This window comes from Musca domestica, unplaced genomic scaffold, assembly GCF_030504385.1.
Source record: "Musca domestica strain aabys unplaced genomic scaffold, Musca_domestica.polishedcontigs.V.1.1 4, whole genome shotgun sequence".
In the NCBI taxonomy this organism is placed as follows: Eukaryota; Metazoa; Arthropoda; class Insecta; order Diptera; family Muscidae; genus Musca; species Musca domestica.
The window spans coordinates 5,751,511-5,769,416 of NW_026712328.1; the positions used below are offsets into that span (position 1 = coordinate 5,751,511).

General features: G+C 33.7%; 2 protein-coding genes across 2 annotated transcripts in view; one reads left to right on the forward strand and one right to left on the reverse strand.

Annotated features, from left to right (window-relative positions):
• The window catches only part of LOC101898901 (synaptosomal-associated protein 25), a 750,023-nt gene that overhangs the window by 161,856 nt on the left and 570,261 nt on the right, over nucleotides 1-17,906 (reverse strand). The gene's annotated exons all lie outside the window — the stretch shown is intronic.
• LOC131804164 (uncharacterized) lies at nucleotides 10,534-11,367 on the forward strand. The gene is made up of 2 exons (XM_059126631.1): nucleotides 10,534-10,829; nucleotides 10,890-11,367. The coding sequence occupies exons 1-2, from the start codon at nucleotides 10,716-10,718 to the stop codon at nucleotides 11,160-11,162; spliced, it is 387 nt and encodes a 128-aa protein (XP_058982614.1). The 5' UTR covers nucleotides 10,534-10,715; the 3' UTR covers nucleotides 11,163-11,367.

Below are 17,906 nucleotides of genomic sequence, written 5' to 3' on the forward strand. Positions count from 1 at the left end.
ACGTCGTCGTATAAAAATTCGTCTGTCTGTCTGTCTGTTGTAATCACGCTATCTTTCGAACAAATTGAGATAGAAGGCTAAGGTTAAGTTCGTAAATGGGCCATGTAGGTCCAAGTTATCATATAGCCCCCATATAACGGTACCTCCCGATATTCGGTATTTTGATGATTTTAGCGACATTATTCACCAGAATTATTATAAATTTGGCATTTGAAGTTCGTAATGGATACTACAGCCTAAGACAGAAAATTATCTGTGCAGGTCCACGTCATCGTGTAGCCCCCATATAACGGTACCCCTCGATATTCGGTATTTTAATGACTTTAGCGACATTGTTTACCGGAATCGTTTCAAATTTGGTATTTGAAGTTCGTAATGGATACTACATCCAAAGTCAAAAAATGAGCAATGTAGGTCCACGTCTTCATATAGCCCCCATATAACGGTCATATAGCCCCCATATAACGGTAGCCCCCATATAACGGTTTTGATAATTTTAGCGACATTATTTACAGGGATTGTTTCAAATTTCGCATGTGAAGTTCGTAATGGATACTTCAGCTCATGCCAGAAAATTGTCTGTGCAGGTCCTAGTCTTCGTATAGCCCCCATATAACGGTACCCCCCATTTTCGGTATTTTGATGATTTTAGCTACTTTATAAACAGATTTTTCTTGAAGTTTCTCATTTAAATATTTAATAATTTATGACAAAAGTTGCCACGTCGTCGTATAAGCATTCGGTATTTTTAAGATTTTGACAGAATTTTTAACGGGTTTAATTTTTTGAAATTGCCAAATTTGTACCAAATGGTGGAGGGTATTAAAAGTTCGGCCCGGCCGAACTTACAGCTTTTTTACTTGTTAAATTTGTTTTTTTTTTTTAGCCAACATATATTCGTAAATAAAATTGTGAATGCATATGACATCAAAAGGGGTAGCGAAGCGCACCGGGTTCATATATATATATATATATATATATATATATATATATATATATATATATATATATATATATATATATATATATATATATATATAAAATTAACCCAAATTTTTCAACAGAATTTTCTGAAAATCCACACATGGAGTTCCTTATGGGTACTTTATACCTCGGCAGAGAATTATCTATATAGGTCCACGATATCGTATAGTCCCCATATAACGGTACCCCCTGGTATTCGGTATTTTGATGATGTTAGCCACATTTTTCAATGGAAGTGTGTGAAATTCCACAAAAGGAGATCTGTGCAAAATTTTACCTCCCTATCTTAATTCGTTTTGACTGTAGCGTGATATTCGGTATTTTGAAGATGTTAGTCACATTTTTCAATGGAATTGTCTGAAAATTCACACAAGTAGACTTTACCCCCTGAGAGAGAATTGTCTACATAGGTCCACGATATCGTATATCCCCCATATAACGGTACTCCCGATATTCGGTATTTTAATAACTTTACCTACATTTTTCAACGGAATAGTCTGAAAATCCACACAAGGAGTTCCTTATGGGTACTTTTTACCTCGGCAGAGAATTATCTATATAGGTCCACAATATCGTATAGCCCCCATATAACGGTACCCTCGATATTCGGTATTTTGATGATTTTAGCCACATTTTCAAATCGTATTGTTTGAAAATCCACACAAATAGTTCTTTGTGAGCACTTAACCCCTGATATCGTATATTGTATACCCCCATATAGCGGTACCCCCGATATTCAGTAGCTTGATGATTTTAGGCACTTTTTCTAATGGAATTATCGGAAAATCCACACAAGGAGTTCCTTGTGAGTACTTTACACCCAGACATAGATTCGTCTTAATAGGTCCACAATATCATATATCCCCCAAATATCGGCACCTTCCTATATTAGATATTGTAAAGATTTAAAATAAAAAATTTAATGGATTTTATTTTAATAATTCGTTCCAAATGGTGGAGGGCATTCAAAGTTCGGCCCGGCCGAACTTACTGCTTTTTTACTTGTTACTTGTTACTTTTAGTCGCAGTAAAATAAAATGTTTATAGAATCCTTTTTAGTGTCGTTTTTTGCAGTATGCTGTTAAAACATGAGAGCTCTACTTCCTTGGTCATGCATTGTCAATCTCAAACATTTCATTCCATAGTATTGGGTAAAGTGTGTTGATCTCGAAGAAGTTGGTATCAGCTACATATATTAGCAATTGGGATTCCTACTTTTGAATATCATTTAAATCTTTAAAATACGACAAATTGGGAGATACATTTGTGTGGAAAGTATTTCACACAGTGTGACTTTATCGACAATATTTTCCAGGATGTTATATATTATACATAGGAACTGGAATGATAAATTGAGCAAATTTGTCAGAATATGGAAAATCCTTCCCCGATTACATGGGACCTATAACAAAAATATTTCACATGCTGGAAATATTTTGCAAATAAATTCCTCAGCCTATCCGCGATATAAATGTTAAATTTCAACAAAATCGATGAAGAAAATATGGTAAAAACATTTCAAAGAACTTGAATCAAAGACCTAAAATGGGAAAGACTAGAGAGAACACATTTTGAGCAAATGGTTCGTGTCTACAATACATAGAGTAACAGCCCATGACAGAGGCATGTTAATATAAAAACTACAATTACAGCAACGAATGACAAATAAAAGTTTGAAAAACCAAAATATATGGTTTCATAGACCTGTCCAAAAATATGCATATTGTCTTAGCGGTTAAAATTAGTTAACATTGGTAACATTGGACAGAGGTATTTATATTTATTTATATATATATATATATATATATATATATATATATATATATATATATATATATATATATATATATATATATATATACAGAATTTTGAATTTAATATTTACTGATATTAAACAATTCATACAAAACAAACATATTATTGGCAATTTATGAAGATATTTTCCTTTTACTTTCATTTTTATTGTTATGTATATCCAGTGGTAGCTGGTTTAGGGTATTGGAAAGGCTCACTGCTACCGTTCTTTTGCCATAGTCGTTTTTATAGCTGGGGACCTTACACCTTCTTTCAACTCGTCTCCTCGTATTTTGGTTGTGGTTTATACGTTGTATAAGGTTATTATCATTAGCGAATGCATTCACAATTGTTGTTTTATATAGACTTTTGATTTTTAATATATTTAGGTTATTGTATAGTGTTTTCGTATTGTTTGATTGAGTATAAGGCAGTGTTGCATTTTGTGGATAATCTAGGGTTTGTTGCTGATTTGGTTTTGATTTATTAAAACTTTTCATGAGAGTTTTTAATATGCTATTTTGTGCAGTTTCAATTGTTCTGCACCCGCTGCATTACCCCATGCCGTTATACCATGTCGTAGATAGGATTCTACCAAGGAGAAGTACGCTTGTCGTAGGACGTGATATGGCGCACAATTGCTCAAATGATAGATAGCTTATGATGATTTTCGTAGCTTTTTTCGTACATTTTCGATATGGTTTTTCCATTTAAAGTTACTGTCTACTAACCAACTCAATTGTTGTTGTGCATTTTTCTTCGCTTTGTTGATTCGTGTGTAAGCAATCATACCCATGATATAAAATAGATATTTCCCTGGTTGGCATATGTCTTGATCTAAAATGCCTTAATTTTGTTTTATTTGCGTTTATTACCAGTCCATTATCGTGACACCATTTTGTTAGCTTGTTCATTTCATTTTAAATTCTAAGTTGTGCTAAGTCTAACGACTTATCAGCTACTATTACGGCTGTGTCATCAGCATAAGAGAAAGTTGTACTATCGTTAAGTGATTCTACCATGTCATTTGCATATAAAATAAATTTAGGGTATTTCCCCTAATTCCGTTTCTCTCAATAATGCTTAGTAATTTTTCTAAACTATTGGAAGGATGGAGATTGGTCTGTAATTTTCATATGCTGACTTAGCACCTCTCTTGTATATCGGACGGATTATAGATGTCTTGACCAGTTCCGGAATTACAGATTCATCTATACTTCTGTTTATAAGATCAGTTATCACGGGCGCCATAATTTCTGCATTGGTTTTTAAGTCTATGGGCCGAATATCATCAAAACCTGCACTTTTCTTCGTATTGAGGCTTTTTAGCATGTTTTTGACTTCTGTAGTGTTTGCTTTCAATATAAATGGAATTTGAAATGGTTGTTTCAGCATTAGACAATGTTTCTTTATCGCATGTATGTATAATATTTTCTACATTATATTTGAACTGTTTTGCGAATTGTTCAGTGATTTCATATGTGTTTTGATTAGGAAAATTAATTTTAATAGTTTCGTCTATACTACTACTTTTTTTGCCAGTGACTTGATTTATAGTTTTCCATGTCTCACGTATATTGCGTCTGGTTTGAATAAATTTGTGGTAATAATATGTGTTTTTGGCATTTAAAATTCTTTTATTTAGTTGGTTATTGAAGTTTTTATATAATTGTTCATTGATTTTACTTTTGTTTTTGCCATATTTTTTGTATAAATTATCTCTCATATTACATCAGTTAATAAGTTCTTCGGTTAACCATTGATGGTCATTCTTTTTTTCTTTTTATTTATTTTAATTTCAGTTGAGTTTTCATTTCATTTTTCGCGAAAAGTGTTGTGAATTTTAAGGAATAGCTCATTTGTACCATTAGTTTCTTCGATAATTTTATTCCAGTCTATTAGTTTTATCAGGTCACAAACTTTTTTGTTGTTTATTTTTGTATTTTCCACAACTTGTCTGCAGGGTTCAATTTCAGTATTCTCCGTCATAATGGATCCAAATATAGCATTTTCAGATTAAATGAAACCTTTTGCAATTCAAATGAAACTTTTTGCAGCGGAAATAAAACCTTTTGCAGTGGAATTGAAACCTTTTGCAGTGGAAATGAAACCTTTTGCAGTGGAAATGAAACCGTTTGCAGCGAAAATTAAACCTTTTGCAACCGAAATGAAACCATTTGCAACCGAAATGAAACTTTTTGCAAATCAAATGAAACTTTTAAATTTATAAAAGGAAAAATAACAAAACATTTTTATTTTTCAATTAATAATTAATAATAATTGACAAAGAGGATTTTTTATTGATTATAAATATTTACATTTATTTATATTATTTCTTAAATTTTCAATTATTGTAATAACAAATGGTTCTTTATTGATTTCATATAAAATGCTTCCATATTATTAAATTCGAAATGCTTAACGCTAAAAAGAGAAATTTAAACAAATTTTGCCCTTTATAGGTATGGCCAGGACTGAAATGTGAAATTAAGCTTTACCACAATTTTTTATAGTTATTGTATACTATTAATCTTACCTAATAAAGGATTCCCGCTTCGCAGCTTTATTGATTATGGAGATAGAGCAGTCGTGATTTCAATAGACAGATAAGTGGAAATCATTAAATCAACTATGATCATGATTGTATATACTCTATGGGGTCTACGACGAATATCTAAAGGTGTTAGAAACCGAATGACAAATTTAATATATCCTCCTTTCCATGGAGGAGATTATGAAAAGATACCTAATTCGGGTCCTTTGAAAAAAATACCTTGAAAAACTTTTTTCAATCTTTCTGCATCCACACTTGTGTTTTATGGAAGCTTTAAGAAAAAAATTTATAAAAACATAAATATTAATAATCAATAAAAATTCCTCTTTAACTATATATTAGTTATAATAAGTTAATTTAATTTTAAACCTACTAAAAATAAAAATGTTTTGTTATTTTTCCTTCTAAAAATCTAAAAGTTTCATTTGATTTGCAAAAAGTTTCATTTCGGTTGTAAAAGGTTTCATTTCGGTTGCAAAAGGTTTCATTCCCGCTGCAAAAGGTTTCATTTCCACTGCAAAAGGTTTCATTTCCACTGCAAAAGGTTTCAATTCCACTGCAAAAGTTTTCATTCCCGCTGCAAAAAGTTTCATTTCAATTGCAAAAGGTTTCATTTAATCTGAAAATGCTATATAGTGTAATGATCACATATGTTTGTTGTAATGATTGCGGATTTTATGTCGAATTTAGAATTATATCTAATAAATAAGTGATCAATGCAAGTTCTACTCCCTGTACGTTCATCTTCTCTTGTTTTTCCGTCAATGTAGCTCTTTAGACCGTTTGACGCACACATATCCAAATATAATTTAGATAAAGAACTATTGCTACAAATGTCAAGATTCATATCTCCTACAAGTATGATTCCATGTTTTTTGTTGATCTTGTTTATACATTGGTCTAGTTCCTCAATGAATTTCTTTATGTTAAAATTGGAAGGGCGGTAGCAGGGGATTATTTTCAAAAAGGTATTTTTCATTGTTATTTCTATGAAGATTGTTTCAAAGAACCTTCTGTTTATATTTATTTCATTATATGCAATTTCATTACTTATATATAAAGCGATTCCACCTCCTCTTTTTATACCCTCCACCATACTATGGAGGGTATATTAACTTTGTCATTCCGTTTGTAACTCCTCGAAATACTCATGTCAGACCCAACAAAGTATATATATTCTTGATCAGCGTAAAATTCTAAGTCGATTTAGCGATGTCCGTCTGTCTGTCTGTCTGTCCGTCTGTCTGTCTGTCCGTCTGTCTGTCTGTCTGTTGTAATCACGCTATCTTTCGAATAAATTGAGATAGATGGCTAAAATTTTGCACACATGTTTATTTTTCCAGTAGGCAGGTTAAGTTCGTAAATGGGCCATGTAGGTCCACGTTTTCATATAGCTCCCATATAACGGCACCTCCGGATTTTCGGTATTTTGATGATTTTAGCGACGTTATTCACCGGAATTGTTTCAAATTTGGTATTTTAAGTTCCAAATGGATACTACACCCTAAGATAGAAAATTATCTGTGCAAGTCTATGTCTTCGTATAGCCCCCATATAACGGTACCTCCCGATATTCGGTATTTTGATGATTTTAGCGACATTATTCACGGGAATTGTTTCAAATCTGGTATTTGAAGTTCCAAATGGATACTACACCCTAAGACAGAAATTTGTCTTTGCAGGTCCACGTCTTCGCATAGCCCCAATATAACGGTACCTCCCTATATTCGGTATTTTGATGATTTTAGCGACGTTATTCACCGGAATTGTTTCAAATTTGGTATTTGAAGTTCCAAATGGATACTACACCCTAAGATAGAAAATTGTCTGTGCAAGTCTATGTCTTCGTATAGCCCCCATATAACGGTACCTCCCGATATTCGGTATTTTGATGATTTTAGCGACATTATTCACGGGAATTGTTTCAAATCTGGTATTTGAAGTTCCAAATGGATACTACACCCTAAGACAGAAAATTGTCTTTGCAGGTCCACGTCTTCGTATAGCCCCAATATAACGGTAACTCCCTATATTCGGTATTTTGATGATTTTAGCGACATTATTCACTGGAATTGTTTCAAATTTGGTATTTTAAGTTCCAAATGGATTCTACACCCTAAGACTGAAAATTGTCTGTGCAGGTCCACGTCTTCGTATAGCCCCCATATAACGGCACGTCGCTATGTTCGGTATTTTGATGATTTTAGCGACATTATTAACCGGAATTGTTTAAAATTTGATATTTGAAGTTCGTTATGGGAACTACAGTCTGTGACAGAAAATTGTCGGTGCGGGTCCAGTTTCGAATTTGAATATGGTAATGGCTTATGACAAACAATGCATATGTATGTCCACGTCGTATAGACCCCAACATAACGGCTATATTCGGTATTTTTAAAATTTTAACAGAATTTTTTAAGGATTTTATTTTTTGAAAATTTCCAAATTCGTTGTAAATGGTGGAGGGTATTAAAAGTTCGGCCCGGCCGAACTTACTGCTTTTTAACTTGTTTCACTATTTAAAAAGGTTGAGTTACAACCCTTTATTTGATAGAACTGTATTTCGTCGTCGTTTATGTTTATCTATTAGAATTATTATTTTTATTTCTCCAATTATATTTTTTATTCTAGTTAAAAAATCAGTGAAATGTTTTCTAATGGATCGTATGTTCATGCGTATCAAAGATATTGGCTGTTTAATGCAATATTTATTAATTTCATCAAAATTAGAATGGTAATTCAATTTGTTTTATATTTTATTTATTAAAAAAAATGCAATAGTCTTTTTCTACTTATTCAATTTATTTTATTTTTGACTTTTTCATAAAAAAGTTTGAAAAATTAGGCTTTGTGTTATTGCTTTTTATTTTGTCTTATAACGTGTTCATAACTTGTTTTCCTTGCTTTTTATTGTTGTACATTTGAAATACGTTCAAAATCATTGAAATTGTTTATGGAAATTTGTGTAGAGTTTTCATTCTTATTTGCGTAGATTTGACCATTTTTGGCCCATACAAATTTCCAGCCCATTTCTTTGGCTTTGTTTTAAGACATCCATAAGATGCGTCTATTTTCTGCCGTAAGCTCATCGTTGATATATATTTATCTATTGGTTGGGTAATTATTATTCCCATCAAGAACGCACTCATCGATTCGGTGTCTCTTCAAGTTTTTCATAATCTCTTTTTTATACCCTCCACCAAAAAAGGTATGGAGGGTATATTAAGTTCGTCATTCCGTTTGTAACTCATCGAAATAATCATTTTAGATCCAACAAAGTATATATATTCCTGATCAGCGAAAAATTCTAAGACGATTTAGCCCTGTCCGTCCGTCTGTCCGTCAGTTGTAACCACGCTACAGTCTAAACGAATTAAGATAGGAAGCTAAAATTTTGCACAGCTCTCTTTTGTCTGCAGGCAGGTCAAGTTCGAAGATGGGGTATATCGGTCCACAATATCGTATAGCCCTTATATAACGGTACCCCCGATATTCGGTATTTTGATGTTTTTAGCCATATTTTTCAACGGAATGGTCACAAGGGATTCTTTGTACACAAGGGGTTCTTTGTGAGCACTTTACCCCCCGACTGAGAATTCTCTATATAGGTTAACGATTACGTATAGCCCCCATATAACGGTACGTCGCGATATTCGGTATTTTGATGATTTTAGCCACATTTTAAAATCGTATTGTCTGAAAATCCACACACGGAGTTCTTTGTGAGCACTTTACCCCTGAAACGGAATTGTCTATATAGGTCCACAATATCGTATATCCCCCATATAACAGTACCCCCCGATATTCGGTATTTTGATGATTTTACCCACATTTTTCAACGGAATTGTCTGATAATCCACACAAGGAGTTCTTTGTGAGTACTTTACATCCTGAAAGAGAGTTGTCTGTATAGGTCCACGATATCGTATATCCCCCATATAACGGTACCCTCTGATATGCGGTATTTTGATGATTTCAGCCACATTTTTCAACGGAATTGTCTGAAATTCCACACAAGGCGTTCTTTGTGAGCACTTTACCCCCTGACATAGAGTTCTCTATATAGGTTAACGATATCGAAAATCCACACAAGGATTTTTTGTGAGCACTTTAACCCCTGAAAGGCATTTGTCTATATAGGTCCACAATATCGTATATCCCCCATATAACGGTACCCCCGATATTTGAGGTTTTGATGATTTTAGCCACATTTCCCAATGGAATTATCTGAAAATCCACACAAGGAGTTCCTTGTGAGTATTTTACCCCCAGACATAGATTTGTCTATATAGGTCCACAATAGTATATATCCCCGCATATATCGGCACCTTCCGATATTAGGTATTTTAAAGATTTTAACAGAATTTTCAATGGATTTTATTTTTTTGAATATTTTCTAATTCGTTCCAAATGGTGGAGGGTATTCAAAGTTTGGCCCGGCCGAACTTATTGCTTTTTTACTTGTCTTATGCATGGAAGAGAATTCAACAATTATCTTATTCTTTGATTTTATTTGATTTGCGTTCTCAATATGTGAGTCGTTTACTTTGACACCCATACAAGATGCAATCTTTTTGACGACCGTCTCTGTCTCCATTCCGACAGCATTCGCGCTGTTGATTTCTATGTTACGCTCAATCATCTTTTGCTCTAGTTTTTTCACTCTCATCTCCATTTCATTTATCTGCCTGCTCCTCTCTTTATCTTTGTTTTGGAGGTCAACGACCTGAGTAGAGATGTTAGTTAGCGTTTCATTTATTTTATTGAGACTCTCAGTCATGTTGTTGTTGGAAACAGTAAATGATCATTTGCTGCATTACTGTTTTCAGTCCTCCTATGTCTTACCTGTAGTGGAATTCTCTAATATTTTTTTCTATCGAATCGGTATCGTTCAATACCGAATAATGTCGGTTGAGATACCGATTGTGTTATTCTATAAATACAAGTAACCGACGGAAAAAATCGATAGCATTTACCGACGAATATCGATGGAATGACAAGTGTCAAAAAAATATATGCCAAATTCATATTTGAAAATGGATAACATGTAAGTATAACAAAATTTTTTTTTCTAACAATTTTACTGTTTTTAGGAAAAAAACACGATGTCCCAGGGCAAGCATGGCGCAACACGCAGCGCTGCTCAATTTTCTGGAGTCAGTGAAGGGAAGTGCAAGAAAAAAGTGGTTAGAAATTGCTGAAGAACTAAATAAAATCCCTGGAGCGGTAAAAACTCCAGAACATTGCAAACGGTAAGTTCAATATTTTCTTTACGCTTCCTATTTAAAATAAATTATTATTTTTTTAGGTTTGGCGCGACCTCAAGTCTAAAACCTCATCAAAATTTAAGACCTTAAAAAGGGAAAGAAATGTCACTGCTAATATGCCGCTTACAAAGGGATTCCTCAACCCTATCGAGAAGAGAGTAGTCGCCATAGTTGAATGGGAATACATGATGGGTAACGTAGAATGTCCTGACAGTCTGGAAATTGAAGTGGTATGGTTTCAGTACATAAAATGTTATTTTATTCAATACATACATGGCAATGTATTCCAGGAAAATAATCTTAACGCATTAATAAATGAAGACACAAGCCAACATGATATAAACACCTATAAAGTGGAAGTCTTGGAGGATGAGATTGACGCATTACAAAATCACACTTCTTTGAAACATAGCACACAAGAAATCGACAAGTCCTCGTATAATAAACATCTGAAGAAAGACAGCAACAACAAAGAAGAGTTTTTGAAAATAGCCAAAACACAAGCTGAAGCATTATTGGTAATGCTTTCAGTAGCTTTCCTAAAATATGTTAATTTCTTATAGTTGGCATCTTATATTCGTGCCTTCGAAATTCTTACTTAAAATATCATTTCTATTTTGATTCATTTCATATTGTTTCTGTGTTTCTTTTAGATCCTTGCCAATGCCCAAAAGGAAACTGCACAGGCAATGGTTACAATATCGGAAAACTTTGCGTTTCTTGGTGAAATTTTAGTGGCTCAAAATAGAATAGAAAATTGTGTCAATAAGATCGATCGGCGCTTAACAAATATTGAGAAATAAGTTCCTTTTAAATGCATAGCAATCTAAATTGCACATATTTTACGATTTTATGTACTGTAACAATTTTTCTATTATAAAATTATTTTATGTGCTTAAGATACTATGTACATGTGTAGAAATCAGAAATGTAAAAAAATAATTTTAAACAAGTTAAAAAGCAGTAAGTTCGGCCGGGCCGAACTTTTAATACCCTCCACCATTTACAACGAATTTGGAAATTTTCAAAAAATAAAATCCTTAAAAAATTCTGTTAAAATTTTAAAAATACCGAATATAGCCGTTATGTTGGGGTCTATACGACGTGGACATACATATGCATTGTTTGTCATAAGCCATTACCATATTCAAATTCGAAACTGGACCCGCACCGACAATTTTCTGTCACAGACTGTAGTTCCCATAACGAACTTCAAATATCAAATTTTAAACAATTCCGGTTAATAATGTCGCTAAAATCATCAAAATACCGAACATAGCGACGTGCCGTTATATGGGGGCTATACGAAGACGTGGACCTGCACAGACAATTTTCAGTCTTAGGGTGTAGAATCCATTTGGAACTTAAAATACCAAATTTGAAACAATTCCAGTGAATAATGTCGCTAAAATCATCAAAATACCGAATATAGGGAGTTACCGTTATATTGGGGCTATACGAAGACGTGGACCTGCAAAGACAATTTTCTGTCTTAGGGTGTAGTATCCATTTGGAACTTCAAATACCAGATTTGAAACAATTCCCGTGAATAATGTCGCTAAAATCATCAAAATACCGAATATCGGGAGGTACCGTTATATGGGGGCTATACGAAGACATAGACTTGCACAGACAATTTTCTATCTTAGGGTGTAGTATCCATTTGGAACTTCAAATACCAAATTTGAAACAATTCCGGTGAATAACGTCGCTAAAATCATCAAAATACCGAATATAGGGAGGTACCGTTATATTGGGGCTATGCGAAGACGTGGACCTGCAAAGACAAATTTCTGTCTTAGGGTGTAGTATCCATTTGGAACTTCAAATACCAGATTTGAAACAATTCCCGTGAATAATGTCGCTAAAATCATCAAAATACCGAATATCGGGAGGTACCGTTATATGGGGGCTATACGAAGACATAGACTTGCACAGATAATTTTCTATCTTAGGGTGTAGTATCCATTTGGAACTTAAAATACCAAATTTGAAACAATTCCGGTGAATAACGTCGCTAAAATCATCAAAATACCGAAAATCCGGAGGTGCCGTTATATGGGAGCTATATGAAAACGTGGACCTACATGGCCCATTTACGAACTTAACCTGCCTACTGGAAAAATAAACATGTGTGCAAAATTTTAGCCATCTATCTCAATTTATTCGAAAGATAGCGTGATTACAACAGACAGACAGACAGACGGACAGACAGACAGACAGACAGACGGACAGACAGACAGACAGACGGACATCGCTAAATCGACTTAGAATTTTACGCTGATCAAGAATATATATACTTTGTTGGGTCTGACATGAGTATTTCGAGGAGTTACAAACGGAATGACAAAGTTAATATACCCTCCATAGTATGGTGGAGGGTATAAAAAGTCCTGCCAAAATAACGTTTTGGTTTTTTTCTAAATCTATCTATATATAAAACATTTTAGTTATAAGGATACTGACTGATTCATTAACGCCCAGGCAAAACGGGAGAAGCTAGAATCTTCAAACTTTGGTCAATGTTGGTTTGTAGGTGTGAGATAAGACTAGGTTTTTCGAAATTGGGAATTTTAAATATTTGTTTTGCACAAACGGATAGAGCTGTACTTCTGAAATTGGTTATAAATGATCTATGATGAGGTGGAGGATAGATGTACCAAAGGTTTTTTTGAAAATCGAACTACAATACACTAATAGTATGAAAAGCATTAAATTTGGTACCATTTTGTATTTGTTTGCGAACGGATAGTGCAAATATATCGACATTTGGGATAAGAATTATGTTTGGGAGGTAGGGTTGGTATAAGGAGAAAGTACTGAATGGTACTAACTTCGATATTGCTTGAACGGATAGTGCTTTAAATTGGACTTTAAGGTGACTGTTAGTGTGTAAGATTTGAGTTGGTTTTGGAAATACGTACTAGAAACAACGAAAAGTACTCAATAGGTATAGAGTGTAGGAATAGAGCTGGAATTATGAATTTTGGTATGATAATAGTACTGAATGATACTACATTTGATATTAAAATTTGATTATTATTAAAATACCCTTTTGCAAGAAAATCAAAACTGTGTATTATTTAAAGGTTTAAAGAGTCAGTTAAACTCCTTTTTAATATATATCTCATTGAATTTATGAAAAATATTGTGTTATAATTTGATTCTGAATTCGGCGAGCTACCGATAAAAGGGACCGGCCCTCTGTTTCATATTCCCCGTCATTTATTCTAGGCCCATATTGAAAAACATTGTCTTGAACAGGCTACATATATTGGCACTTAATGTTGTGTAAGACTGTATACGCATTGACAATCCTTCCAGCAAATGCAGGGCTATATTGTAATACCCTATGACGGGAAAGGCACCTCCATGTATTTTTCATAACACCGAATTCCCTTTCAATACAGTTTCTAGTTTTGCACAAAGCTTCATTATATGCAAACCTAAAGGAGCCGGGCGTCTCATTGGGTGAAGGGTTCATTAGCCATGGCTCTAACGGATATCCCATGTCGCCTAAAATATTCTTCATCATATTCATATTAAGTACTCATGGTTGCATTCATACCAATTAAAAAAGTTCTCCTTTCGCCATGATTAAACGCATTTTCCAGCAATGTTCTAGCAGGACTAGAATCCCAAAATGAAGCTGTCGTGTCTTGATCCCCCTATCGTCATCGTTTATGTTTGTCTGTTAGAATTATTATTTTTATTTCTCCAATTATATTTTTTATTCTAGTTAAAAAATCAGTGAAATGTTTTCTAATGGATCGTATGTTCATGCGTATCAAAGATATTGGCTGTTTAATGCAATATTTATTAATTTCATCAAAATTAGAATGGTAATTCAATTTGTTTTATATTTTATTTATTAAAAAAATGCAATAGTCTTTTTCTACTTATTCAATTTATTTTATTTTGACTTTTTCATAAAAAAGTTTGAAAAATTAGGCTTTGTGTTATTGCTTTTTATTTGGTCTTATAACGTGTTCATAACTTGTTTTCCTTGCTTTTTATTGTTGTACATTTGAAATACGTTCAAAATCATTGAAATTGTTTATGGCTGTTTAATGCAATATTTATTAATTTCATCAAAATTAGAATGGTAATTCATTTTGCTTTATATTTAATTTATTAAAAAAATGCAATAGACTTTTTCTACTTATTCAATTTATTTTATTTTAATTTTGACTTTTTCATAAAAAAGTTTGAAAAATTAGGCTTTGTGTTATTGCTTTTATTTTGTCTTATAACGTGTTCATAACTTGTTTTCCTTGCTTTGTATTGTTGTACATTTGAAATACGTTCAAAATCATTGAAATTGTTTATGGAAATTTGTGTAGAGTTTTCATTCTTATTTGCGTAGATTTGACCATTTTTGGCCCATACAAATTTCCAGCCCATTTCTTTGGCTTTGTTTTAAGACATCCATAAGATGCGTCTATTTTCTGCCGTAAGCTCATCGTTGATATATATTTATCTATTGGTTGAGTAATTATTATTCCCATCAAGAACGCACTCATCGATTCGGTGTCTCTTCAAGTTTTTCATAATCTCTTTTTTATACCCTCCACCAAAAAAGGTATGGAGGGTATATTAAGTTCGCCATTCCGTTTGTAACTCATCGAAATAATCATTTTAGATCCAACAAAGTATATATATTCTTGATCAGCGAAAAATTTTAAGATTATTTAGCCCTGTCCGTCCGTCTGTCCGTCAGTTGTAATCACGCTACAGTCTAAACGAATTAAGATAGGAAGCTAAAATTTTGCACAGCTCTCTTTTGTCTGCAGGCAGGTCAAGTTCGAAGATGGGGTATATCGGTCCACGATATCGTATAGCCCCCATATAACAGTACCCCCCGATATTCGGTATTTTTATGATTTTACCCACATTTTTTATCGGAAATGTCTGAAAATCCACACAAGGAGTTCCTTGTGGGTACTTTATGCCTCGACAGAGAATTATCTATATAGGACCACAATATCGTATAGCCCTTATATAACGGTACCCCCGATATTCGGTATTTTGATGTTTTTAGCCATATTTTTCAACGGAATGGTCACAAGGGATTCTTTGTACACAAGGGGTTCTTTGTGAGCACTTTACCCCCCGGCAGAGAATTCTCTATATAGGTTAACGATTACGTATAGCCCCCATATAACGGTACCTCGCGATATTCGGTATTTTGATGATTTTAGCCACATTTTCCAATCGTATTGTCTGAAAATCCACACACGGAGTTCTTTGTGAGCACTTTACCCCTGAAACGGAATTGTCTATATAGGTCCACAATATCGTATATCCCCCATATAACAGTACCCCCAGATATTCGGTATTTTGATGATTTTACCCACATTTTCCAACGGAATTGTCTGATAATCCACACAAGGAGTTCTTTGTGAGTACTTTACTTCCTGAAAGAGAGTTGTCTGTATAGGTCCACGATATCGTATATCCCCCATATAACGGTACCCTCTTATATGCGGTATTTGATGATTTCAGCCACATTTTTCAACGGAATTGTCTGAAATTCCACACATGGCGTTCTTTGTGAGCACTTTACCCCCTGTCATAGAGTTCTCTATATAGGTTAACGATATCGAAAATCCACACAAGGATTTTTTGTGAGCACTTTAACCCCTGAAAGGCATTTGTCTATATAGGTCCACAATATCGTATATCCCCCATATAACGGTACCCCCGATATTTGAGGTTTTGATGATTTTAGCCACATTTCCCAATGGAATTATCTGAAAATCCACACAAGGAGTTCCTTGTGAGTATTTTACCCCCAGACATAGATTTGTCTATATAGGTCCACAATAGTATATATCCCCGCATATATCGGCACCTTCCGATATTAGGTATTTTAAAGATTTTAACAGAATTTTCAATGGATTTTATTTTTTTGAATATTTTCTAATTCGTTCCAAATGGTGGAGGGTATTCAAAGTTTGGCCCGGCCGAACTTATTGCTTTTCTACTTGTCTTATGCATGGAAGAGAATTCAACAATTATCTTATTCTTTGATTTTATTTGATTTGCGTTCTCAATATGTGAGTCGTTTACTTTGACACCCATACAAGATGCAATCTTTTTGACGACCGTCTCTGTCTCCATTCCGACAGCATTCGCGCTGTTGATTTCTATGTTACGCTCAATCATCTTTTGCTCTAGTTTTTTCACTCTCATCTCCATTTCATTTATCTGCCTGCTCCTCTCTTTATCTTTGTTTTGGAGGTCAACGACCTGAGTAGAGATGTTAGTTACTGTTTCATTTATTTTATTGAGACTCTCAGTCATGTTGTTGTTGGAAACAGTAAATGATCATTTGCTGCATTACTGTTTTCAGTCCTCCTATGTCTAATATGTCTAATATTTTTTAATATTTTTTTTCTATCGAATCGGTATCGTTCAATACCGAATAATGTCGGTTGAGATACCGATTGTGTTATTCTATAAATACAAGTAACCGACGGAAAAAATCGATAGCATTTACCGACGAATATCGATGGAATGACAAGTGTCAAAAAAATATATGCCAAATTCATATTTGAAAATGGATAACATGTAAGTATAACAAAATTTTTTTTTCTAACAATTTTACTGTTTTTAGGAAAAAAACACGATGTCCCAGGGCAAGCATGGCGCAACACGCAGCGCTGCTCAATTTTCTGGAGTCAGTGAAGGGAAGTGCAAGAAAAAAGTGGTTAGAAATTGCTGAAGAACTAAATAAAATCTCTGGAGCGGTAAAAACTCCAGAACATTGCAAACGGTAAGTTCAATATTTTCTTTACGCTTCCTATTTAAAATAAATTATTATTTTTTTAGGTTTGGCGCGACCTCAAGTCTAAAACCTCATCAAAATTTAAGACCTTAAAAAGGGAAAGAAATGTCACTGCTAATATGCCGCTTACAAAGGGATTCCTCAACCCTATCGAGAAGAGAGTAGTCGCCATAGTTGAATGGGAATACATGATGGGTAACGTAGAATGTCCTGACAGTCTGGAAATTGAAGTGGTATGGTTTCAGTACATAAAATGTTATTTTATTCAATACATACATGGCAATGTATTCCAGGAAAATAATCTTAACGCATTAATAAATGAAGACACAAGCCAACATGATATAAACACCTATAAAGTGGAAGTCTTGGAGGATGAGATTGACGCATTACAAAATCACACTTCTTTGAAACATAGCACACAAGAAATCGACAAGTCCTCGTATAATAAACATCTGAAGAAAAACAGCAACAACAAAGAAGAGTTTTTGAAAATAGCCAAAACACAAGCTGAAGCATT